A 27,526-nucleotide genomic window follows, 5' to 3' on the forward strand; every position below is an offset into this window, starting at 1 on the left:
AACGTCTAACGTTCCAAATTAACGGATTGGACTAAAGTGTTATACTGTTTTGAAAATAGGGGGAGTTTGCAATTAAAAAAGTTGTAGTGATATATTTAAACAAATGAGCATTTTCAAGGGGACATTTGTAAAAAACTCTTCTTTGAAAACCACGGTTTGGGGGAATTGTTTGGACTTTCAAAATTGACCGTCGGATTCGAATTATCCACGTGTTGAACAACCAAGGGTGTACTCGAGTTGCAATGGGGGATCGTGTAGTGGTAACCCCTCAGCGTGTTTGATAAGGTGTGGTGGAATCGTGGTTTGACGTATCGGATAGGATCAATAAGAAACCGTTGGATCGAATTGGTATAGTCCAGATCGATCCGACATTAGTGGATCGGTCTACTCGGTTGAATCACCCGATCTTATCATATACGTGTGAATTCTTTTTTACGGAATTTTTTATATTATCCTTATCGATTTTTTGCTGTTTTTTGTTTTGGAGACAAGAGGGGTATCCGACATTTTTTACATTTTTTAATCATTACCAAAACCAAAACCTATCCACCAAAACCTAGATTTTGGTCATTTTTTTGCCGATTCAGGTCGATTATGACCTATTTGGATTAGTATCGATCTTGATCAATCCCTGGATTACGAACCATAGATGGAATAGAAATAACCCCATCATTAACGAGTCCGGATCCTCTACCCACGTGGGAACCTCCCCACATGACCATGTAAGTAATGGGGTTATTAAAATCATACGTTGAGAGTCTATGTCAGATATGCATGTTGTGTAGGGGTGTCAACTGGTCGAGCGTGGTTGATCTCGATCGGGCCTAACCGGGCTTAACCAACTTCAAGCCCTACATCATGACCGCCCATTTAGCTAATCGGGCCGTGCCTGGATAGGCTCGATTGATCTTAGACTATAATCGGACCTTAACCGGATTGTGGGGACCTGCTTAACGCTAGACGGTCTTTAAATGGGTTTAAAACGGTGCAGCCCTGAAAAACAATAACAATTTCTACTGAAATTTAAAAAAAAAAACATTAAAAACAGGAATGATTTTAACAAAGTTTTTAATGAATTGAAGAGAAGGGGAAAAATCCATAGAACAGAACATGGTTATCCAAACATAACTCATCCCTCTTTGACTTTTTGTTTTAATTTCCACAGATACTTGCAGAGCCCTCAACGTCCTTTGGTGTTCATGATCTGTGAGAACACTTGACTGGGTGTCATACCATTGATCCGAAGCCTCACTCGCAAGGCTTCGACCAACATATCCCACTGCTTCTTGAATCTGTCATGTTCCCCTCATACCCTTCTGGTTCCTTCTTTCCCCCACTGCTTTTCTTGAATGAGGTTTCCTCTATGAACATGTCACTTGGAATTTCAAGCATTATATTAAAGGGTCAGGTTAGGTCGGGCTCGTAATTGATCGGTCCGGTTGAGCATCTAACAAGCTAGAACCCCACACCGGGAATGATCGCTTTTAAATCTGACACGTTTAATAATCAGATAGGTCCAAGCCTAGAATTGACACATTAACTCGAAAAATTATCTCCCCCAATTCCCTGCCAGGCCCAATTCCCCATTGCCTATAATAGGGGTGGATCCCACCTAGGCTCGGGCAGGGGTAGGGTGGTCATTGCAACCCCCCCACCCACCCCCCCAAACTGGGGGACCTGGGCCAGGCAGGAAAGGGGACAAAGATCCTATTAAGTCCTCCACAATTGTTACAACTACTTATGTAATTCAAATAAGTACTACTACGAGCCAGACAACCCGTTCACCTGCCATAAAGATTTCTACCATATTAAAGGTAAAGAGATCCATCAAGTGGTTGTTTTTTTTTTGGGTAGGGGCAATTACTATCACTATCCTACATTTAGCCTATATTTATTAATATTATCCTACCTTAAACTTCTTTTCTGAAATTACCCTGCTTTTAAACTTTTACATCTCTTTCTACCCTCATGTTTTTAAATACCTAGATTATCCTTGTTTTTCACCTAGTAACCTGCTAATCTATTTAACCTACTATTCTTCTTATATTTTTTATTTTTTTTGTTATTTTAGAAAAAAATGAAAGCACCCACCTACTTCTTCTCTCTCCCATTTTTTACTCCATTCGGTTTTTTTTTTTTGTTTTTTCTTCAATGTTTCTATTTAATTAATTTTTTGCTCAATATTTCATCTTCATCGGTCTTCTTCAAATAGATCGACTTGATCCTTATCATGATCCAGTTCTTCTCCTTCGTCTCTGTTATAGGTGTGTTCCATTTTCTGAAACAGATCCATCTTTCATGAATTCTCAACTGAAATCGCCAAGAAGGCAGAGACAATCCGATGATTTATCTTGTGCCATTCTATCCCATGGCTGCGCGGTTGAGGAGAGATGAACATGGTCATGTAGAGATCAATTGTAATGGATAGGGAGGTTTGCCTTCTGCTTCTACGAATATGAAGAGGGAAAAGAAGAGTCACGACTCAAGAATCGCACTGTAGGTTAATAAAAAATAAAAAACACGAAAAGATAAATTGAATAAAAAGAGGAAGAGAGAGAAGAAGTGGGGTGCTTTGAAGAGAGTCGATCTATTCCATGGTTTTAGTGCAGGGTATTGGAACGGGTATCGGTAATCTGCAAAATCAATACGACACCGATACGGTATTGGCTTGGATCGACTGTATCGGACAAAATTACCCCTAAATCTCCTTAAAATATGAGTTTTTTGACCATTTTACCCATTGTTCATATTGTGTTATTGATACGGTATCGGTGACTAGCAAAACAGGTATGTGTCGATCGATAATTAGATCCATGATGTGTTTGAAGAAGAACGATGAGGATGAAATATTGAATACAAATTAATTATATAGAAAAATTGAAGAAAAAAAAATGAATGGAGTTAAAGAATGGGAGAGAGAAGCAGTGGATCGGGGCTTTCATTTTTTTACTATTTTAATGACAAAAATAATAAAAATAGAAGAAGAATGGTAGGTTAAATAGATTAGTAGGTTACTAGGTTAAAAGGAAAGACAATGTGGTTATTTAAAAATATGAGGGTAGAAGGAGATATAAAAGTTAAAAAACAGGGTAGTTTCAGAAAAGAAATTCAAAGTAAGGTAGTTTTAATAAATATAGGCTAAGTGTAGAATAGTGACAGTAACCCATCCTTTTCTGGTAAGTCCATCAAGTGGTTTTAGTGACCCTAAAATTAAACCATTGCCCCCTTTTGGTGGTTGGACGTTGGAAGTACACTTCAGTATGGACTATGGATTGCTGCATGATACTATATTGTTTAAAGCCAAAGGATTCCTTTGCTATCTCTCAACTCCATAACTCCAAAGGTTAAGTGGAGAAAGTTGTAAGAGAGCCATGGAATTGCTTCAGAATCTTCTGAACTTGGTGATTCCCCAAATCACTTTAGTTTTTCTTTGTCTCATGCTACCTTTTCTCTTCATTTTCAAGTTCATCCATTTCATTTTCAGGCACCTCTTCCCTGAGAAAATGAGGGGAAAAGTTGTTCTCATCACTGGTGCATCTTCAGGCATTGGCGAGGTTTGTTTTAATTTTTTTTTTTTGGAGCTTATGAATCTATTATGATTAGAGATTGGCAGAAGGTGGTTTTGTACTTTCAAAGATTAGGGGTAATTTTTTAAAGAGACGGGTATGTGAGGGTTTGTAATTTTTTCATTAGAATAGTGAAAGTTCTGGTTATCGCTTGGCCGTGGACATAACCAATCTTGGACAAACCACGTAAATCTGTGTTTTGTGTTTGTGAGATCTTTTTTATTTTTTCGTTTTTCTTCTGCAAATAGCTGTTCTGCTGCTGCATTGTTAAGAATTTAACCTTTCTACCCAAAACAGGGGGGGGGGGGGGAATCCTTTTTATGATTGTGTATTATCTTCTTCTATTGATTTGCAGCATCTAGCATATGAATATGCTAAGAAAGGAGCATATCTAGTACTTGTTGCAAGAAGAGAGGAAAGCCTTAGAAAAGTTGCAGAGAAGGCTGGTAATCTTGGTTCCCCTGATGTGTTAGTTGTTCCTGCAGATGTGTCTAGAGTTGATCAATGCAAGCAATTCATTGATGAAGCTGTGAACCATTTTGGCAGATGTAAGGTCCAAAGGAATTGAAGTCTGTGATATTCAATTTCAATCCTCTGTTTGTGCAATTTTGATGTTCTGTTTTGATTTCCAGTGGATCATCTGGTTTGCAATGCTGGGATTGGTAGCTATTGCGCATTCCAAGATATATCTGACATAACAAATTTTGTACCAGTGATGGTATATATTTCCTCTCACTCTTATTGGTTCTTTTTTTTCTCAGTCTTTATCATTTGAATGTACACCCTTGTTCTACCTTAAAAAAAAACAATTGTACACCACTAGGGTGTTAAGAAAACAACGTCCAGAATGGCGATTTGCAGAAAAAAAAAACAAAAATAGAGAGAGCACACACAACACACAACACAGAGATTTACGTGGTTCCCAAGATAGAAGCTACGTCCACTGCCGAGCAGTAGAATAGGTTTCACTATTTTCTCTGAAATGTTAGAAACCCTCGTATCCCTATCTCAAAGAGATAAGAACAATATATAAGAAAACCCTAACCCCAAAAAGTATACAAATGCCCCTAGCCCAAAAAATGCCAAAAAAACTGAGCAATTTTTTGGCATTCCAAGGTCGTTTCGAGGCTGAAACGGCCCTCCGAAGATCTCAACCGCACTTTCTGGACCAAATTAGGCTTCACCAACAACATGGGCCCACTTGATGTTCTCTGTCGGGGGAGTATGGCCCTATGCGCGGAGCCAATGAAGCAGACCCATTGGCATCATGGTGGAGGAATTTCCGCCTGGGGTGGGGCGGTCATTTCGCTCTCTTTGTGTTTAGGCATGGGCAGTACACTCTTCCATTCTAAATTTTGTAATCCTAATTTCTCTACAGCTTGGTTTGTGAAATTGTGTGGTATTGTGCTTCTACTTCACAGTTTCTCTTAATCTCCTCCTCAAGGCTCAAGACCTCAACAAGCCTTAAACTTCTGCTTCTCTTCCTCAACAAACCTTGAACCTCCTGCTTTGCTACTTCGCTGCGTCAATACTGAATAAAAAACCATATTTGATACCGAATAAAAATCCGTTTCTTATACTGAATAAAAACCGAACTAAAATAGTACCGATTTGATAGGTATTGAAAAATACAGTATGTATTTGTTATGGTATGGTTTTGATATCTACTTTTTTGCTTTCTGTATTTACCAAAATCATACCGAATTCCTGATACCATACTGATTGACACCCTTACCAATGGGCACAGCCACTAGCTTGCGGAAAGTAGGCGGCATGCCAAACCCTCTCCCTCCCCCACTCCCCCAAAAAAAAAATTTATAAAAATCATGAGGGAACTTAAGGTAACCAGTTTAAGTAAGATGTTTGTACTCTTTATAACACTTTGGAATGTGTGTAGGATATAAACTTCTGGGGATCAATATATCCCACTTATTATGCAATTCCTCACCTCAAAAGGTGGAAAGGCAAGATCATTGTGAATGCATCAGTACTTGGGTGGATAAATGCACCAAGGGGAAGTGTATATGGTGTAAGAATTACACTTAAATCTCATCATCTATTTTTCTTACCCTTCTTTCTCTCCTTTCTTTTAAATTGAATCCCTTCTTCCATTGTTATCTTTCAGGCAACCAAAGCAGCATTAATACAATTCTACGACAGCCTAAGAATCGAAGTCGCCCCAGAGATTTCGATAGTTATAATTAGTCCTGGTTTTGTAGAATCAGAGATTACCCAAGGTAAAAATCTAACCAAGACAGGGAAGATTGAAGATGATCAAGGAATGAGAAATGTAAGACTCACTTAAATAGCTAATTAAGAGTTCTTTTTTTCCTTTCATTATCAATTATGTGAAATGGGTATTGACGAACAGGTACTAAGAGGATTAATTCCAGTTCCATTCCAGAGTACAGAGAACTGTGCAAAGGGTATTGTGAATGGGGCATGCCGTGGAGACAAACACATTACAGAGCCATTTTTGTATAATGTGCTTTACCTCTTAAAGATCCTCAGCCCTGACTTGGTCGAATGGATTACTCACTTGATATACAGAACCTTGCTAAACCCCACTTGAGACTTGAGAGAGAGAGAGAGAGAGAGACGGGTTGATGCTATATAATGGATTCAGTGAAGATTCATATATAGATTTTATTAGTATGTATTGAATAAACAATTATGAGTAGTTTATTAGTAGTAGGTAAGTGTTTGTAATGGGAAAACACTCTTAAACCTCCAGTCCATTTTTTATTTTTTTTTCTGACAAAACAAATTTGAATTCTTGAGATGAGAAAAAATTAAGGGAAGTAGTATTCTATTTGGGAGTATTGTCTACGCTTGCAATCCAATGAGTCTATCTCTCTCCTCGTCAATACAAGGGGGTAAAGGTGTCTTTTCGTATGGGGAGTCTGGCGTAGGCCACACTCCCGACAGAGTTCTGTTTCCCAAAAGGTAGATTGTTGAGCAGAAAACATTCAATTGTGTTCAGTAGAAGCAAAGCAATTCTGTTCTTACCATTTCCTTTTTCAAGTGTGATTCTAAGTAGTACACCATGGTGAGGATTGTGCAATCAAAGTTCACACAAATAAATCAGAGACTAAGATATGCTCCAAAACAGGAAATTGATGAAGAATGCTGGTTCGTAGGCATGAACTTGATTAGAAATTTGTAGGAATCTCAACAGGGCTCAGATTCACTAAGTTTATTTTAAAAGAAATTCTTCAACCAAACCCTAAAACTAAATCTGAAAGTATATCAGTTTCAGATGGTTTCTAATCTTCCAATTTGCAGGGATTTTAATTAACTAGAAAAAATCAAATTGAATGCACTCTCATATATTTTGCAGCTTACCGTCTCAGTTCATTAAATTTTCACATTTTCCTGTTTACAGACAGTCAATAAAATTGCAAATTTGCACTGAATCATTTTTGTTGAATTTTGTTTACAAAGTGTTCTGTAAGAAGGCCTAATATGTTTTGGGAAGCCCGCTCCCATGCTCAAGTTGTTGAAACTCAACAGTTTGGAAGGATTTACTACACAAATGACTGATTGATATCAATTATATGACATGAAACAAATGGTGACACTAAGAGCAAAACCTATAGCTACTCCAACTCCAAAGGGAAGCTCAAACATAGTAAATGTCTTTTGGGCCTTTTGGCTATCTTCGATAGGTACATTATCAGAAGGACTAGGAACATTATCAGAAGGACATGAAAAGTGTATTGAACCACACAGATTCTTGTTCCCTTCAAAACTTGAGCGTGTGAAGGTCAGGAACTGGCCACCTGTAGGGATGATCCCAGATAACTGATTGTAAGCAACACTGAACTTTGAAAGAAAGTTGAGATTGACCAAGGAATTGGGTATGGTTCCTGATAGATTATTATGTGACAAATCCAAAAGTTCCAAGTTTGTAGGATTTGACAACTCACTTGGAATGGGTCTACTGAGAGGAGGTTTGATAAAAAAATTTATACCAAACCCTAAAACGGTAGAACGGTAAAAGTTCTGACTTTCAAAGCACCATTGCGTCGGGTCGTTTCTTCTTCTAGGTCACGATTGGGGAAGATGACACAGGAGGAAGCTTGCGCAGAGTAGAGGCTGAGATTTGGGTTTTTTCCCAAAATTTCAAACCCTAAAACGGTAGAATGATTTTCATTCACAACAAGAAGGGGCATTTTTGTCAATTCATGCAAAGCTTTTAACATTGTTAGTCCTATAGTAAAGGAATGGGGGAATATATTAACCGTTAAGAACCGCAGGGAGGCACGTAGAATTTTTCCAAACTGAGGGATTTTTTCATAATTACGTCAAACCTCAGGGGGTACATGAAAATTGGGACCTATTTCAATTTTCAAGTATGGGGAAGAGTTCTTTGTGGGAGAGTGTAGCCCCTACGCATACAGATGCCAATGGAAGCAAACACAAAAGCATCAACAGGGCAGGCATTTCCACCTTTCATTGGGGTGAGATGATCATTTGGCCCCCTCCCTCCCACCAATCACCCCCCCTTCTCCCTAAAAAAACACTTAACTATATTCTTGTATAACGGTACAAAGACTAATGGGTCAAAATTGACTAATTTTAACAAGGTATTTTGCTTTGGAATAAAAACAACAACCGTACGATTAAAATGCTTGAGCATATGTCCAGTTGTAAGAAAATCATTGGTCGCATTGACAACATCTGGGCCAATGATATGCCAAAAGGGTTGATAAAATCTTGCTGGCATCCAATCTAACCCTGGAGCATTGTAAGCAACAATTTGAAATGCAACCATCCAAATTTCATCAATAGCGTGACATAAATTTGCGTTTTTCTCCCAAACGAAAACAACAAGTTCAAATGTTTTTCATGCTATTATAACTAACTAATGGCCAAATGTTCTCTATGCTGAGGGCTCAGGTTGCGCCTAGACACATGGGGTGGGTGAAATGACTGCCTTAACCCCCTAAATGGAGGAAATATCGCATCCATGTTTCCTGGTGTAGCTTGCGCTGCGGCAGAAAGAACAACGACCCCTAACTAATTTATGATTATATTGCCGTAATTAGAAAGAGGAAAAAAAATTCTCGGCAATGCCCTAATTTGACGGTGCACTACAGTGCGGGCCTGAAAGCTCAACACGTGGAAGATGCGACATCCAACGGTGCCAAGCTCGAGAAGAAAAAAAAAAAAAAAAAAAAACTACCTTACATCGAGCTCACACTATTGAATGAAGCTTCTTCCATAGGTCAAGCTCTTAGGCCCGCACTGCAATGCACCGCTAGATGCCTACTCAACAGAGGATTTTAATCCTAGAAAGAGAACTAGTTTTCCTCCACCCATACAGGACAATTCACCTACCATCCTAGGGTTCACAAACCCTTATAAGATTTTAGTATTTTCCCAGTGGGTGGAAAAAACAACTTGGTCCATCATTAAATGTAGATTTAATTACCTTGAAATAGTTGGAGTTTCTAAATTTTAAATATGTGCAATTGTTGGGATTAAGGAAGGGTTTTAAATATCAAAACAAAACTTTATTAAGAACTACGAGAGCTCAAATCAAATACAATACATAGTATTTGACAAAATCTTTATATGAATCTTCCTCTAATCCATTAGCATCCAACATCTCATAGTTTCATCAATCTCTCTCTTAACTAGGGCTTCGCAAGCTACGGTATACCAAGCGTGAAGTCCATTCAACCAACTCAGGGCAGAGGACCCTTAAGAGGTAAAGCATATTATACAACCATGGCTCAGTGATGTATCTGTCTCCACGGCATGCCCCAGTCACAATAGCCTTTGCACAGTCCCCTGCACTCTCAAATGGAATTCCAATTCCTCTAAGGACCTGTTCATCAATACCCATTTCACATATTTGATATCAAATTATTTAGTTACTTCTAAGAATAAAGAAAATTGCTAGCTATTTAAGTGAGTCTTACTATTTTAATCCCTTGATCTTGTTCAACTTTCCCTCGCTTAGTTAGTTGTTTGCCTTGGGTAATCTCTGATTCTACAAAACCAGGACTAATTACAACTATCGAAATCTCCGGACCGACTTCGATTCTCAGATTGTCGTAGAAGTGTATTAATGCTGCTTTGCTTGCCTGAAAGTTTAACAATGGAAAAATGGATTCAATTAAAAGGAGAGCACAGAAAGAAGAGTAAGAAAAATAGATGATGAGTTGATTTATGTTTCTTACTCCATACACAGTTCCCCTTGGTGCAGTCATCCACCCAGCTACTGATGCATTCACAATGATCTTGCCTTTGCACCTCTTGAGGTGAGGAATTGCATAATAAGTGGGATAGATTGATCCCCAGAAGTTTATATCCTACACACATTCCAAAGTGTTATAGTGTAGAAAACGAGAACCTAAAACGATGCAGAAAATAATGGAAATTGTGAACAAACAATCACACAATGTACATATGGATTTAACGTGGTTCACAAATCAATATGATGTGCTATGTCCACAGACGAAGTTGAAGATGATTCACAATGTAAATGGAAGAAGATTAAAGTGGAGATCTCTGAAGAATACCAAAACGCCAACAAGAACTCTCACCCATAAACCCTATCTTTGTTTCACTTGCTTACCAACAAGACACGAAAACATATAAATACTCCTCCAAACAAACATCAAAAAAAAAAAAATTCTTATTCGGATCGCCACCAAAAAATGTCAGAGTGGGTCAATCTTCGAAACGGGTATAAGAATTCGAGATACACATAACACAGTCCTAAAAAAATTGCCTCCCGAACCCCACATGGACCTGTCAGTTCGTCATAGCCTAACGGGCAAGGTGGGTCGATCTAGACCTCTTAACTACCCTTCGGAATCAGCACACTAATGCAAGCGGCAGAATACAAGACATCGAATCCCCAATATATAGAGATCACAAAACCATCCAACTTAGCTTGCAGAAAGAACCTCAAACATTGGAAATATGAGAGATAGGAATACCATCACTGGTACAAAATTTGTGACATCAGGAATATCTTCGAATGCGCAATAGCTACCAATCCCAGCATTACAAACCAAATGATCCACTGGAAATCAAAACATTTGATAAGTTTATGAATCAAAACAGAACACCAAAATTGCAGAAACAGAGGATTGAAATTAAATATCACAGGCTTCATTTCCTTTAAAACTTACATCTACCAAAATGGTTCACAGCTTCATCAATGAATTTCTTGCATTGATCAACTCTTGACACATCTGCAGGAACAACTAACACATCAGGGGAACCAAGCTGACCAGCCTTCTCTGCAACTTTTCTGAGGCTTTCCTCTCTTCTTGCAACAAGTACTAGATATGCTCCTTTCTTTGCATATTCATATGCTAGATTCTACAAATCAATAGGAAATAAGATAATACATGAAATCTCCTGCAAAACAGTTTCTAATCATAACAGATTCATAAGAAACATAAATTAAATCAAACCTCTCCAATGCCAGAAGATGCCCCAGTGATGAGAACAACTTTTCCCCTCATTTTCTCAGGAAAGATGTGTCTGAGAATAAAATGGATGAACTTGAAAACAAAGAAAAAAGGAAGTATCAAACAAAGAAAAACTACAGTGATTGGGGGAATCACTAAGTTAAGCAGATTCTGAATCAATTCCATGGCTCTATTAAACAATAAACTCTGAAACAGAGGGGCAGAGATTCTGCCCTAAAAATTTTGGAGTTTTGGAGTTTTAAGAGGTAGAAAAGGGTTCCTTTGGTTCTTAACAATTGTGCAGTGCCTCCAAGTCTTCTGCCATTGAAGAAACCCCTTAATAGTGTGTTTGGTTCGATAGAAAGAAGTCAAATTAGAACCATAGAGAGGCATTGTTCAGGCCTTGCACTCTTGAAATGTTTAAGGATGATCTAAGACATATTTGAGAAATGCACCAATAGTGGCTGGCATATCACATGGTATCATGCACTCATGCAGCAATTCATGGTGCATTATACTGGCTGGCATATCACATGGTATCCCCTTAGAAATATGTGCAACCACCAATTGAAGGCGATGGTTTACTTTTCGTGAACGAGACCACTTGATGGGTTTATTTTAAAATCCTCTACAAGACCTTTATCTTGAGGTGCCTTGCACTTCGGCCTAAAAGCTCAACATGTGGAAGATGGTTCATTCGACGGTGTGAACTCGATTGATTCAGCATCATTGGATGTTGCATCTTCCAAGTGTCAAGTTCTCAGGCCCAAATTATAAGGCACAACAAGATTAAGGCACTGCAGATGATTTTTTATCATTTATTTACCTGTAACTTATTGTAAATATTGTTATTCTATGTGAATGTCTTTCCATGTAAACTCAATTTTATCTTTCAATGTAAAACTCTTTTTTCTTACTAAACCAAAAAAAAAAAAAAAAGGAAGGAGAATGCCACCCGGTTGCGTAGCGTACGCTGCCCTTGTGCCCTAACACAGGGGCCCGCAAAATGACCGTCGCACCCCCTAGAACCCCGGAAATGATCAAGGGTGCGGCGGTCATTTTGCACGCCTTTGTGTCAGGGTCCAGGGGCAGCGTCTTTGGCACGACTGGGTGGCGTTCTTTCTCCAAAAAAAAAAAAAATGTGTAAAGCTCTTTCTTTGTTTGTTCATGTCTTGTATAGCCTCTTGCTTTGTATATATTGCCTACTCTAAAATGGATATTGTTTTCTTTGGTAGAAGGAAACCTATTCATTCAAAAAATGTGGTGAATTCATAATTGCCAGAATACATGATTCCGTCAACTAAGCGAGAGAGAGATGATGTGGTCTTCCCCGCAAACTCAAAGAACCTTTTCCCATATACTAATTTATTTGTAGTTGTGTTCATGAAGAAAATGGAATTCTACTTTTGGTAAATCGGATGCAACTCTACCCAAAAAAATATATATATATATCAGATGCAAGTCGACAGTATAAAAGGGGGAGAGCGAATTGTGCAGATTGATTTTATAACTTGGCATGTCAATGATACAAATACAAATGATTGTCTGACAAGAGGACACTTTGTCAAATTTGGGGCCAATTTCAATTATGGGGAAGAGTTCTCTGTGGGGAGAGTGTAGTCCTTACGCATGCAGATGCCAATGGACGCACGCATCAACGCATCAATAGGGCAAGCATTTCCACCTTTCGCTGGGATGGAGCAGTCATTTCGTCCCCCTAGCTATGTCTTGGCTAAATGTAGTCCTCCCCCCAACCCCAATCCCAACCCCAACCCCAACTTTAAAAAAAAAAAAAACCATTATCTCTTCATCATTTTCCCATGACTCAATTTTCTTTCACCCAAGATGAAGAGAGAATCTCTTCACCTTTGACTTTTGATTAATATGAAGAAAGGTATTTTTGATCGTATAAAAAAAGGATTAAGAACTAATGATGATACAAAGTTCAATTACAATATCAGAGCATCAGGTGTGTGGTGTGAGCAGATTCTCTCTTCTCCGCAGATGAAGTATAACTTAATCCTTTTTGTATTAATCAGGAACAAAAAATTGAACCGGATAAGTTGAACCGAATAAAATTTCATTACGATCCAGATCTAAAATGTAGGAATTGAGTTCGATTCGGTTGCAATTTAACATAGGCACTGTGGAACCGAATTTAGGTATTAATATATTATAATATATTAATACATTATGATACTAATATAGTATAATAGAGATTTTTTTATTGACACCTCTTAAGGTGGTAAATAATTTCTTACTATTTTAACCTTTTAATATCATCTCACACAGCCTACCAAATAAAAAATATATATATCATCTCACATATGTACTCGAAAAATGTGCAGGATAATGATTTATTTGATAATGAAATAGTGATACATCGCTTTCAACTTATTTTTAAAAACCCTTTTATACCCCTTATATTAAATAACTTTTGGAATAAGAAAATGAGCAATTAAAATGAGGTGTAAAGGAGAGAGAGATGCGACATCACTTTTGGGGATGCATATGAGGGTATCGTTTTAAAGAGGAGAGAGAGGAAGTGAGTAACATTTGATGGGGAGAAAATAAGAGGTAGTAATAATTATAAGCCTAAGTTTCCCTCCACCCATAGCGGACGGTTCACCCACCATCCTAAGGTTTACAAACCCTTCCTAGAGTTTTACTATGTTCCAAAATGCCCTCCTGAAATGATACCTTTTCCCTCCCTTTCCTGTCCTATAGTAAATGGGGATCCCATTCACCGTGGGTGGAGGGAAACTTTGTTACACCCGCACCCCGGATCATAATTAATTATTATTTCTTCCCCGTGACGTGTGGTTATCACTGCCACGTATGCTGGTGAGCTGTTCTCACTGGTGGTCAAACCCAGCTACAAAATTATTGACCACAGTGCGGTTTTACCTGTGGAGGAAACTATTCGGGGTCATGGGGGACAAACCATGACAAGGAAATAGTAAGTTCTAGCCCTTAAGTTTATTTATTTACCCTTTCCCTCGATGCCCTCGAAGTGCGGGTCAAGATTTGGACAGCCCGAGCTATTTTAGTTGAGTTGGGAATATTCCATTTGTGGGTCCCACTTATTTAAGGGAGCGTGTGATGGGCTTATAATCCCATGGTGGATGGACCCATCCCCAAGTGGGTTCTTTTCTATTTGAAACCTGTGGGCAGGCCCATTTAGTTAAGAGGCCCATTTGACTCTATTTGACCCATCTAACTTAGAGTACCCATTTAACTTGGGTGACCCATTTAACTTAAACTACCCATTTAGCCTAATGACCCATTTAACTTGGATCCACCCATTTAACTCTTGACCCATTTAACTTAAACTATCCATTTAGCTATTTGACCCATTTAACTTAGAGGATCCAAGGTCCATTTTCTTTAAATAAGACAAAGGGGGGGGAGAAGCATTCATTTCATTTCTTCTCCCATCTAACCTAAATCGTGGAGGAGAGAAAGAGGAGAGAAAGGAGAAAGAAGAAAGAAGAAAGAAGGAAGAAGGAAGGAGAGAAGGAGGAAGAAGGGTGGAGAAACTTGGTTGGAGGTTGGAAGAGCACTTCTTGGAGCCTCAACATGGAGCCTTCTATATTGGGGGGTAGGTAAGTCATTCAAACCCACATCTCTTCATCTATTTTGATTTTTGAGGTTTGGGAAATGGGAGAAATTCAACCTAGGGTTCTCTTGGAACCCAAGGAATCGATGGAACCTCTAAACCTAGACTATGGTGGAGTTATTTCACTCCATTACAAGCCCTAAGCCTAAGTAATCTCTTTCCATTTAAGAAATTTAAGGTTTCTACCATATTATGTCCTAATTTAGGTTCTCTTTGTTTTCTCTTAAATCCATGGGATTACATGGACCTAATGAGGTCTTAGAACCCTAATGGACCTAGGAGGAAGCTTTCTTGAAGCCTCCCTACCTTTAAACCCCTTGGAAAATGAATCCCTAGTGAGAAACCCTTCAATTTTCGGTTCTGCAGGTATGTGGTTTTACACTCGGATTCAGTTTTCTGAAACCACACCTGCAACCGACCTTGACTAAAACTATCCTAAGCCCCTGGTTAGCTAGGATTTACATGTGGTTTCAGACCTGCAAGAAACCACCCTGAAATTACCTCCCTGAAAAGGCCCCTGGTTTCCTAGGATTTACACTCGGATTCAGTTTTCTGAAACCACATCTGCATCCGACCTTGACTAAAACTGTCCTGGGCCCCGGGTTTCCTAGGATTTACTTGTGGTTGCAGAATTTGGGCATGAAACCACACCTGCAACCACTTCACTTCTGAAACCTTATACTTAAATGATTAATGGGAGACCTTTTGGGGATCCGTCCCTTTACTTAATTAATCCTGTTTGCACTCTTTATTTAGGTTTAAAGTTTTCATCTTGTGACGTGTTACTTGATTGCGGCGACAACTCATAACATCGGGACATAACACAAATAGTGAGTGGGTTTGGTTGTTTGGGCTTGATATTATTATTGCATTGTATATTATGTCATCATTATAAATTATTAAGCATGCTTGCGCATATTGCATACTTTTATATATGAATGTTATGATGTTAATTGGAGATGTTTTACTTTGATGGGTCTCGGTGCCGGTGGGTGCCGGTGCCGAAACCCCGGATAATATATATATTTATGAAGAAATTATGTTGAATGTCATGTTGAATGTATGCGCCGTGCGTCTTGTGTAGGGCACTAAACCAGATGAAAAGTTGATGCGCCCGGATTACCTCTCGGGACGATAGGACTTGCATGTAGCTGTGGCTAGGATTTTACACCCTTATGCTACGACCCTTACCAACAGGGGTTTAGGTGTTGGGTAATCAGTATACCGGATTCTGTGGAGGTGGGAGAGGCCAGTCATGGTAGTATTGGTTATCAGGGGTCTGCCACTGAGTGGTCTTGGAGGCTTCGATCGGCGTAGGTCCCAGGTGACAATTGAGGTTTCATTGTGGCGATAAGTTAAGTGACCCACAGTGTCTCCCGAGTTGTCACAGTAGCATATGCCATTGACTTAGTTGTGATGTTAGGTGGAAAAATTACTTAACATATGCATGCATCATTGGACTATGTGAATTGTGTGTTTGTGCATCCCCATCCCCTCACCGGCTCGGTGGAGAGCTAACCCCTCGTGTACACAATTTTTAGATTATGATGCGAGAACGGAGGAGCCGGAAGTCGTGTTAGAGGAACATGGCAACGGGTGTCTTTGTGACAATTGTGCCTACGGGCCGTGAGAATTCTAGGGACTTGTTCCCCTTTTGTTTATTTTAGGGCGTAGGCCCATGTAAAAACATTTACTGTTATACCCTTGTTAATCATTATTAGGTGGTAATGAAAAATGGATTAACTACAGTATTTATCATCTAGGCTTTGATCATCTTGTAACTATTGATTTTATACGCTTCCGCAAAACTACTGATCATTTGGAATGTAATATTTCCCTTTCCGCACTCTGATATTATATTGTTTTAATATTAGTTATGACTGTGCGTTGGGACACTGTGTCAGTGATCCTGGCAGCTTAGTAGGATGACAAGCGTTGTCCTAGTCACCCCTTATAATGTATTTTATCCCTTGTTGGGATGGGGGCGTGACAAACTTGATCCATAATTATATTATGAAATAGGAGTTTTTTTGCCTAATGATAAGGGGAAGTGTTCTCTATTGGGGCACGTGTCCCCTACACATTAGGGGTCAATGAAAGCTCACGCAGAAACATCATGAGTGGCAGGATTTTCGTCTTTCATAGGGGGTCGGGCAATCATCTCACCTCCGCCCAACTATGTCTAGGCATGGGTGATACACGTACACTTCCCCAGAGAAAGCTTTTCTCCTAAAAAGATATACCAAATAATCAAGTGAGGTTCATATTTTTATATAATGGTATAGTATATGATATATTAGAGCAGACACTAACTTATGAATAGTTGTGTTTTTTTTTTTTTTCTGGTGCAAGGCCACATTGGAGCCAGAGAGGGACCCACAAAGGGCCAGACCAGAGGCCAGCAAGGGGCAATAGGCCCACTTATTTCAAACTACCTATACTACTACTAGTCTACTACTATAGGGCAAAAAGGTTGGGGTAGGAGTCGATCTCTCGACCCCTTGGACTTACACCACTCCCACTAGGTAGGGGTGTCAATTTAGGACTAGAATCGGAAATCGGAATCGATCCGGACCACCCAATAGCTTATTGGGATGGATTTGGTCCTAGTGATATACTATTGATCCAGGCCGGTTCTAGTCCGGGTCTCCCAATAGTCCCTGAGCCGATAGCCCATTAAAGACCCGGTAGCACCGGAGCTGTTGGAACCAAATGATATATGAACAAATTGAATGGTAAATTAGAAATTTGAAACCCTAAAAGGCTTTAAACCTTAACCTATTAATAGTATTACATTGCTTGGGACTTTTAAGTGACATTCTTTTGTTGCTCTTTAAGTCATCAGTATATGAATTGAGTTTGAAAATGGAAATCATGAATTCTTAAAGTTGTCTCCATATTTATATATGCATTATTGTCTTTATTTTGGGCTCCACACAACTACACCTATGTATAATGAAGCTCCCTTTTTCTAGAAAAACTCTCATTGTCCTTATTTTGGGCTCAATAATGTTTGGAACCGACTAGGAATTAGAATCGGACCACCCATTAGTTAATGGCCTTGGGTCTCAGATTTGGATCCGATAAGTTTATTGCTCTGATTATGGTCTTCATACCTTAGATCCTGACCAATAGCCCAAAACTCGACCAATTGACATTCCTACCACTGGGTGAAGGCCTGCCACTTAGCTAGAGAAGCTCATCCCCACTTATGAATAGTTCATTCAACAAAGAAAATATCAATTAAAACATAGATTTTAATTATCGAGGATACAAGCACAAATCCCTAACACCCATACATTCATGCATGTACAGAGAAATGACATACCTCAATGTAACATCACATAATCAATGAACTAAGAATCAATGAACCTAGTGAAAACAACAAATCTAAGAAGTGATAAAACTTTTCTTTTCGTGCAAAGAAGATTTATCGATGATCATGGAAAGGCCTTGAGCTTTAGACAAAAAATCTTGAAACTAAGGAATGGAAATTGGTTAATCTGTCAAACACATGATAGTTGTGATGAAAGTGAAAGGAGAGAGAGAGAGAGATAGAGACAGATGTGTTGAAAAAATGAGAGAAAAGATGCATAAAGGGACAAAATAGAAAATTAAAAATCTCAAAAAAAAATGATACAAGCAATAATTCTCCGCACTTGAAGAGATTCCAAAAACGTGGTCATGCTTCTCCTTCTTCAACTTTCCATAGACATTTTCCAAATACCATAAGAAAATATTATCCACTTAGTACAATTGGAGTGATGACTTCTAGAATAGTGGATGTGGGTAGGGGTGTAAATGAATAGTTAAAATCCGTTCCCGTATCCGTTTAGTACTATCCGAATCCATCCGAAAGCTAAACGGATGCGGATATGGATAGGCTATAGCTATCCAAAAAGCTATATTTACATGTAAATGGATAAAATATCCGATCCGTATCAGTGTCCGTATCCGTTTAGCACTATCCGAATTCGTCCAGCAGCTAATCGGATGCGAATGCGGATAAAACACTATCCTAGCAGAATCCAATCCGTTTACAGCCCTAGATGTGGGTGGAGGAAAGACGACTTTGAATTTTCGATATTATCCACTTAGTACAATTGGAGTGATGACTTCTAGAAAAGTGGATGTGGGTGGAGGAAAGACGATTTTGAATTTTCGAACGGGGAGGTGATCCCAAATGTTTTTCCTATGCGGTTCCCTGACTGGTGCGATTCTCTAGTGCCTCTCACAAGAGGAGGGTGGATCCCACCCGGGCAGAGTGTTGGTCAGGTGCCCCGGATGGGTCCCAACCCCTTCCTGTGAGAGGAACTAGGGAACCGTACCGATCAGGGAACCGTAGACGATAACGATTCAGGTGAGCCCAAGTCTAGGGTTTTAGTAATCAGTTTTGGTAATTGCCAGATTTGGATCGGCTTGTATCGAATGATTTTATCTAGGGATGTAAATTGATCGAATTCGGCTCAGATACAAATCAGATGTGATCAGATCCGGATATTCCCTAGCAAATGCGGATTGAATTCGGATTTTTAACCATCCATTTTACATCTCTGCCTTGTGTAATCCGAATCTTCCTCCCCTAAGCGGGTACAATTCATTCTCAATCCATATCTCTTAGATCTTGACTCTCTTTTCCTTATATTCTAGAACCTGGTGAATCTTCAAATATCTCTAAACAAATCCGGATGTCCCTAAATAGATATAGATGCGGATCAGATTCAAATTTTTGATTATTCATTTACATTCCTAAATTTTTACCTTTAAATTTCAATGAAAATCAGTTTTATTTATATTTTTACCATTGGTCATTACCTGTGGATCAATATTGATCTCTACCGATGCCGATACGAATTCAATACCAATTCCTTGAACTAGGACCCAACACTTGCGAGCCACTCATATAACTCAAAGAATCATCCTATTTATCGCGACTCTAAGTCAACGGGAGAAGATTCTAATGGGAGATCGGAAATGATATAATACTATCACCTTAGAACCTAGACACTAAATCAAACATACATGGATCTTCAAATTCCGATCTGACGGTTTGAAATATAAGAGTTGATTTAGAAAGTCAATAATGAAAAGACCTCTTTCCCATCAGCTTCTCTTTGGTTCAAAGTCACCATATATGCATGTCTTTATCTGCAAAACGAAGAGCTAAATTCTTTAAACTGAGAAGCTAAAATTGTTCCAAGAATCAGAAATGCAGAGCCAAATTCAAGTCCTTCTTCTCGTGGTTCAATTAACGATCTCTTTGATTCTCTGGTCCGACCCGGTCTTATGTGATCCTCAAACAAGATTCCTGGACATGGGATGCAGCCCATACAATTCAACCAATCCGTCAGCCTTCGCCAATCGCAACGCAACTTTCCTGAACCTCCGAAACCAACTCGCCGGTTCGAATACCACCCGGATCGAAACGGCTCAACATGGCCGGTCCATCTCGTTGTACGGCATGGCTCAGTGCAAATCCGATTGCCTTGCTTGCTTTGACATCGCTGTGATTCGCATCAGGAACTGCTCCACCGCTAACGGTGCTCGCATTATTTTTGACGGCTGCTTCTTAAGGTACGTTATATTTAACGGTTCCTGTCAGCCTCTTTTTTTTTTTTTTTTTAAGATATTTTTTTTTGCCATTTTGGTGTTCTTTGTTGAGTTTGTTTCAGGTATGAAAGCAACTTCTTCTTCGACCAAACAACCGCTCAAGGCAATATAGCCATATGTGGGACCAAAAACGTAACTGATGAGAACGGTTTTGGAATCACGGCCAAAACACTGTTGGCCAATCTCGTAACTGCGACTCCACGAATTCAAGGCTACTTTGCGGCAGTCAAGGAGAAGATAACTAGTTCCGGTAATGCTTCAGTGTATGCTGTGGCGCAGTGTGCGCATACGGTGAGCGAGAGTGGGTGTAGGGATTGCTTATCTGTAGCGTATCAGAACATGGAGATCTGTATTCCGGTATCGGATGGGAGGGCCACTGATGCCGGATGCTTTTTAAGATACTCTGCGACAGCGTTCTTTGGAGACAACCAGACAACAAATATCACACCCTTCTTTAAAAAAGGTGAGTTGGTGGCAGGGTTTTAGTAATCGGTATCGGGATGGATCAGTATATTGATACGATATCAATCCAAATCGACCCGTAATGGTTTGGATCACATGGCTTTACCCCTAAATTTCAATAAAATTAATTTTATTTATATTTTACCCTTGATCAATATCCTTGGATCGGCATCATATTGGTCAAGAATCGATATAGGTCTTTGTGATATCTGTTGCGTGTGAAAACCTCCGGTAGTGGTTCGCCCGTGGATGAACCTGCAAAAACCAAGCAATGAGCGCAAGAGGGCCGGTGTGGCTCCGGCCTAGGACTCTCCGATGCTCAAGTCAGGTCTTCAACGCGACAGCGTAACTGCCTATTAAAAGCGAGATGTGGAATAGAGCTCCATACCTGGGTATTTATATAGTAAGGAGGAGATGAGACGGTTGGGAGAGTCCTAATATGGTAGGAGTCCTTCTTTCGGAAGGTTCCCTCGCGTAGAGCGGAGTGGAGAGTTATTTTCGGGGTCGGACTCTTATTAAGGTAAGAGTCCATGTAGAGTGTGATTCTGTGTTGCGCTGGGATCGTGGCTCGGTCCTTATCCCGTGATTCTCGGGATGTGCTGACGTGGCCCGGAGATCCCCGGTGGGGTGCTATGGGAGCCTCAATGGAGGGGGGCTCGGCCTACGAGGTCGGCCCGTGGGGTCGGCCATGGAGGTCGGCCCGAGAGGAGGTTGGTCTCGGCCATGAGGTCGGCTAGGAGTCCCTGGCTGACCCGTATAATCTCGGCCTCAGTCACCGGCCAGCTCGGTCAAACCCGGCTTTGTCAGGTGACTCATCGGATATGGGGTCGGCCCAATTTCCTTCTCGGCCCAACTCGGTTCTCGGACTGAGGTCGGGTAGGCCACGTGGCAGCCTCTGATAGGTGGGGTGTTTTATGCCTCATCAATATCTAGACAAATCAGTTGATACGGATGATCCGATACCAATTCCTTGAACCATGGTTGTTGGGTACTGCTTGATAGTCAAGGATTTAGTTTATGGTATTGGATCCAGTATCTTGAATCAAGCCCAAATTCAAAAAAAAAAAACCACCTTCTCGCCTTATACCGAATGATTGATAATGTATTGGTATCAATCACAGCCAATGTTATAGAACAGTTGATTCAATATTGTGTGCCACATGGCCTATGCTGTGCCGCAGGATGTGCATTGCATACCATACAATACGGTAGAGAATCGGGATTGAGTTGTCTTTTTTTTTTTTCTTTTCTTTTGGTGAAAGGGATTGAGTTGTTTTGCCCTCATCGTGTTTGATATGTAGTCTTTGAAGTGGATTCCATCTATTTGCCTGAGGGGCGTAGGATCCAGATTCTTTACTGTCGAGCTGCCCAGCAGGACGGTGCTGCACACAAAGACCGCCTTACCCCAACTTGGGCAAGGCATTTGGGTAGGGGTAAGGTGGACATTGCGCGCAGCACCATGTCTGGGCAGCACGATCCTGCCGGGCAACTCGACAGTAGAGGATCCAAATTCGAGGGGGGTATGAGATGGTTCTCATATGTGGACCTGAGCTGTACTCGTGGCAATGTACCTGTCAAGATGGGGTTGTGGTGGAATGGAGCCGGGCCCATAATTAAGGCCATGCACGGACTCTTACGAAGATTACTTGTGTGAAATTAATGGTGGTTTTGAAATCATATGTCGACTTAAGACTCCATGTCAGGATCATGCATGCTGTGCACTGATGGCCATTGCTTTCATGGTTTTAGTGCACGGTATCGGAACAGCACGGTATCGGAACAGGCATCAATCAATCTGAAAACCGATATAGTATTGGATAATATCAACACGGATTGGTTGTATCGGATAAATTTGCCCCTGATTCTCCTTTAAAAGTACATTTTTTTTTTCTGTTTTATTCCTTGACCGTATTTTATAATTGATATGGTATCGATACGATAGTGGGATCAGTCACTTACAAAACCAATACATATCCCCGTATCAGACAATATGATATCCCGATACCATACCGATACCTCAAACCATGATTGTTTTGATGATCTAAATCGAGAGAAGCCCATTTTTTTGATGAAATATTTAATGATTTTATAAAGTGCTGATGAGAAATATATACACTTATTCATTACAGGAAATTCAAGCAATAAAAAGACCATTATTATTGGGTGTACTGCTGGAGGCGTTGGCTTTCTGTTGCTTCTCGGTATATTCTTCATATTCCTACTACGATCTAAAAAGGCCAAGCAATCCGATAAAGGTTAAGTGCTTCTCCTTCATTTTGAGAGAGAGAATAAGAGTGGGATTTTGGTCCTTTGTAGCGCGACATAGTGTGTAGCGCATCATTCGACAGCCCACAATGCTTGGGCATGCAATTCAATACACAGGCGGGGTGTTGGGCTGTGTGCCCAAGCACTGTGGACCGTTGGATACGCACTACACACCATGTCGTGTTACAGAGGAGGCATATCCACTTGCCCATCTCCAATTTGTGTGGGTCTATTTTGCATATTATAAAAGAAATGGAAAAAGAACATTGCCTAGTGGCATTTCCTGCACCAACACAAAGGAGGCGAAATGATTATCGTACCCCTCTTGTTGGATGTCCTTGCACACACCCAATGTAGGGGCCATGCAATCGGGCAGCAAACCCTTCCCCATAGTGAAAATAGGAATTTAAATAGGGGCTTATTTTAGACACTGGCCGAGGCTTAACTCATATGCCCTCGACACACCATCCCACACCAATCAATAATGTTTAATCCATATTCCATGGGATCCAGATCCTCTACTGCCATGCTGCCAAGACACGGTGAGGAGTGCAACAACCTTCTTATCCCTGCCCGAGCGTCTTGCCCGAGTGGAGGTAAGGCAATCATTACGTGTCTCATCGTGTCTTGACAGTACGTTACTACCGGGCAGCTCGATAGTAGAGGATACAAATTGTATTCCTTGAGGCAAAGTAGCAAGTATGGTTCTATTTGATTGCAAGTAAAAGAAAAAACAAATCATTTTTAAAAGAAAAAAGAAAATGTTATAGTCTATAATCTATCTACAATTCTTACCATATTTGGTTAGGGAAAAGAAAATATACACTAACAGTGTCATAATATATACTTCCATCTTGCAATGTCTCTCATCATTAAATATATGGGCCACCTTTCTCTCTCCTCATTGAATATTCTGTTTCACTTACTAGCTTGGTGTGTGAAATCCCAATATAAATAGATAGTGTGTAGATCCCTCTCCCTTTTTGTAAAGGATCGATTTTTCCTTCAACCATGGTCAAGGGCTAATAATACCAATAAAGATTGGTTTCAGACGGTTAAAAGGACACTTAGTTATATTCAGACTAATGGACCAAAATTGACTAATTTTAACAAGGTATTTTGCTTTGGAATAAGAACGACAACCGTACGATTAAAATGCTTGAGCATATGTCCAGTTGTAAAAAAATCATTGGATGACATTGACAACATCTGGGCCAATAATATGCCAAAACTCAAAAGGGTTGATAAAATCTTGTTGGCATCCAATCTAACCCGGGAGCATTGTAAGCACCAATTTGAAATGCAACCATCCAAATTTCATCAATAGTAATAGCGTGACATAAATTTGCATTCTGCTCCCAAACAAAACCAAGAAGTTCAAATGTTTTTCATCCTATTATAACTAACTAATGGCCAAATGTTCTCTATGCCGAGGGCTCAGGTTGCGCCTAGACACATGGGGTGGGTGAAATGACCGCCTTAACCCCCTAAATGGAGGAAATACCGCCTCCATGTGTCTGAGTGCAGCTTGTGCTGCGGCATAGAGAACAATGACCCCTAACTAATTTATGATTATACTGTCGTAATTAGAAAGTGGAAAAAAAATCCTCTGCAGTGCGGGCCTGAGAGCTTGGCACGTGGAAGATGCGACATCCAACGGTGCCAAGCTCGAGAAGAAGAAAAAAAAAAAAAAAAACTGCCTTGCATCGTGCTCGCACTATTGAATGAAACTTCTTCCACGTGTCGAGCTCTCAGGCCCGCACTGCAAAGCACCGCTAGATGCCCGCTCTGCGAAGGATTTTAATCCTAGAAAGAGAACTAGTTTTCCTCCACCCATAGAGGACGATTCACCTACCATCCTAGGGTTCACAAACCCTTATAAGATTTTAGTATTTTCCCAAAACACCCTTGCAATGCCTTCTCCCCCCTCCCCCCTCGAGGCCTCGACACCCATGGTGGGTGGAAAAAAACACTTGGTCCATCATTAAATGTAGATTTAATTACCTTGAAATGGTTAGAGTTTCTAAATTTTAAATATGTGCAATTTTTTGGATTAAGGAAGGGTTTTAAATACCAAAACAGAACTTTATTAAGAGCTATGAGTATTTAGAGCTCAAATCATATACAATACATAGTGACAATCTATATATGAATCTTCACCTAATCCATTAGCATCCAACATCTCATAGTTTCATCAATCTCTCTCTTAACTAGGGCTTGGCAAGCTACGGTAGACCAAGCGTGAAGTCCATTCAACCAGCTCAGGGCAGAGGACCCTTAAGAGGTAAAGCATATTATACAACCATGGCTCAGTGATGTATCTGTCTCCACGGCATGCCCCAGTCACAATAGCCTTTGCACAGTCCCCTGCACTCTCAAATGGAATTCCAATTCCTCTAAGGACCTGTTCATCAATACCCATTTCACATATTTGATATCAAAATTATTTAGTTACTTCTAAGAATAAAGAAAATTGCTAGCTATTTAAGTGAATCTTGCTATTTTAATCCCTTGATCTTGTTCAACTTTCCCTCGTTTAGTTAGTTGTTTGCCTTGGGTAATCTCTGATTCTACAAAACCAGGATTAATTACAACTATCGAAATCTTCGGACCGATTTCGATTCTCAGATTGTCGTAGAAGTGTATTAATGCTGCTTTGCTTGCCTGGAAATTTAACAATGGAAAAATGGATTCAATTAAAAGGAGAGTAGAGAAAGAAGAGTAAGAAAAATAGATGATGAATTGATTCATGTTTCTTACTCCAGATACAGTTCCCCTTGGTGCAGTCATCCACCCAGCTACTGATGCATTCACAATGATCTTGCCTTTGCACCTTTTGAGGTGAGGAATTGCATAATAAGTGGGATAGACTGATCCCCAAAAGTTTATATCCTACACACAATCCAAAGTGTTATAGTTTAGAAAACGAGAACTTAAAACGATGCAGAAAATATAGAAAATTGTGAACAAACAATCATACAATGTACATAAGGATTTATGTGGTTCGGTAAGATTGTCTACGTCTACGGTGAGATGAAATCGGTTTCTCTCTCAATGAAGAATAGGGTTATATCGGATCATCCTCACACCTCTCTAAGATTGATTATAGAGAAAGGACATATACACCATATATGTAATTTACCGAAATACCCATAGTCTGTTAAAAACAAACACCAGGAAACACAGAGAAAAACAAAAACAGAGCAAACAAAGACGACACAGAGTTTTAACATGGTTCACAAATCAATATGATGTGCTATGTCCATAGGCGAAGTTGAAGATGATTCACAATGTAAATGGAAGAAGATTAAAGTGGAGATCTCTCAATAATACCAAAACTGCAACAAGAACTCTCACCCATAAACCCTAACTTTGTTTCACTTGCTTACCAACAAGACACAAAAACATATAAATACTCTTCCAAACAAACGTTAGAAAAAAAAAATCCTATTCGGATCGCCGCCAAAAAATGTCAGAGTGAGTCAATATTCGAAACAGGTATACGAATTCGAAATACACATAACATAGTCCTAAAAAAAAATTTGCCTCCCGAATCCCGCATGGACCTATCAGTTCGTCATAGCCTAACAGGCAAGGTGGGTCGATCTAGACCTCTTAACTGCCCTTCGGAATCAGCACACTAATGCAAGCGACGGAATACAAGACATCGAATCCCCAATATATAGAGATCACAAAACCATCCAACTTAGCTTGCAGAAAGAACCTCAAACACCGGAAATAAGAGAGATAGGAATACCATCACTGGTACAAAATTTGTGACATCAGGAATATCTTCGAATGCGCAATAGCTACCAATCCCAGCATTACAAACCAAATGATCCACTGGAAATCAAAACATTTGATAAATTTATGAATCAAAACAGAACACCAAGATTGCAGAAACAGAGGATTGAAATTAAATATCATAGGCTTCATTTCCTTTGAAACTTACATCTACCAAAATGGTTCACAGCTTCATCAATGAATTTCTTGCATTGATCAACTCTTGACACATCTGCAGGAACAACTAACGCATCAGGGGAACCAAGCTGACCAGCCTTCTCTGCAACTTTTCTTAGGCTTTCCTCTCTTCTTGCAACTAGTACTAGATATGCTCCTTTCTTTGCATATTCATATGCTAGATTCTACAAATCAATAGAAATAAGATAATACATGAAAGCTCCTGCAAAACAGTTTCTAATCATAAGAGATTCATAAGAAACATAAATTAAATCAAACCTCTCCAATGCCAGAAGATGCACCAGTGATGAGAACTACTTTTCCCCTCATTTTCTCAGGAAAGTTTTGTCTGAGAATAAAATGGATGAACTTGAAAACAAAGAAAAAAGGAAGTATGAAACAAAGCAAAACTACAGTGATTGGGGGAATCACTAAGTTAAGCAGATTCTGAATCATTTCCATGGCTCTATTAAACAATAAACTGTGAAACAGGGGGAGAGAGATTCTGCCCTAAAAATTTTGGAGTTTTGGAGTTTTAAGAGGTAGAAAAGGGTTCCTTTGGTTCTTAACAGTTGTGCAGTGCCTCCAAGTCCTCTGCCATTAAAGTA

At 39.7% G+C, this 27,526-nt stretch overlaps 3 protein-coding genes across 4 annotated transcripts in view; 2 read left to right on the forward strand and 1 right to left on the reverse strand.

The window, feature by feature from the left end:
* The first annotated feature begins 3,363 nt into the window (after positions 1-3,363).
* Positions 3,364-6,138, forward strand: LOC122645723 (11-beta-hydroxysteroid dehydrogenase A-like). Its single transcript, XM_043839062.1, has 6 exons — positions 3,364-3,554; positions 3,922-4,114; positions 4,199-4,284; positions 5,464-5,595; positions 5,692-5,856; positions 5,938-6,138. Exons 1-6 carry the CDS (start codon positions 3,372-3,374, stop codon positions 6,136-6,138), a joined length of 960 nt encoding a protein of 319 aa, XP_043694997.1. The 5' UTR covers positions 3,364-3,371.
* A 3,023-nt stretch (positions 6,139-9,161) lies between these two features.
* Positions 9,162-11,311, reverse strand: LOC122645718 (11-beta-hydroxysteroid dehydrogenase A-like). Of its 2 annotated transcripts, XM_043839057.1 has the most exons (7): positions 11,275-11,311; positions 11,006-11,215; positions 10,718-10,910; positions 10,523-10,608; positions 9,758-9,889; positions 9,497-9,661; positions 9,162-9,402 (listed from the first exon to the last, which is right to left on the reverse strand). In XM_043839057.1, the coding sequence occupies exons 2-7, from the start codon at positions 11,186-11,188 to the stop codon at positions 9,205-9,207; spliced, it is 957 nt and encodes a 318-aa protein (XP_043694992.1). In that variant the 5' UTR covers positions 11,189-11,215; positions 11,275-11,311; the 3' UTR covers positions 9,162-9,204. The 2 variants fall into 2 exon arrangements, with proteins under 2 accessions (XP_043694992.1, XP_043694991.1); XM_043839056.1 differs by lacking the exon at positions 11,275-11,311 and having other exon boundaries at positions 11,006-11,251.
* Positions 11,312-19,841: 8,530 nt separating this feature from the next.
* The window catches only part of LOC122645716 (cold-responsive protein kinase 1-like), a 31,303-nt gene continuing 23,618 nt past the window's right edge, over positions 19,842-27,526 (forward strand). Inside the window, exons 1-3 of the mRNA XM_043839052.1 lie at positions 19,842-20,195; positions 20,294-20,694; positions 22,823-22,948. Of these exons, the coding sequence (XP_043694987.1) occupies positions 19,936-20,195; positions 20,294-20,694; positions 22,823-22,948 (787 nt within the window). The 5' untranslated portion in view covers positions 19,842-19,935. The remainder of the gene's footprint in view (positions 20,196-20,293; positions 20,695-22,822; positions 22,949-27,526) is intronic.

Source organism: Telopea speciosissima, chromosome 11 (genome assembly GCF_018873765.1).
Source record: "Telopea speciosissima isolate NSW1024214 ecotype Mountain lineage chromosome 11, Tspe_v1, whole genome shotgun sequence".
NCBI lineage: Eukaryota > Viridiplantae > Streptophyta > Magnoliopsida > Proteales > Proteaceae > Telopea > Telopea speciosissima.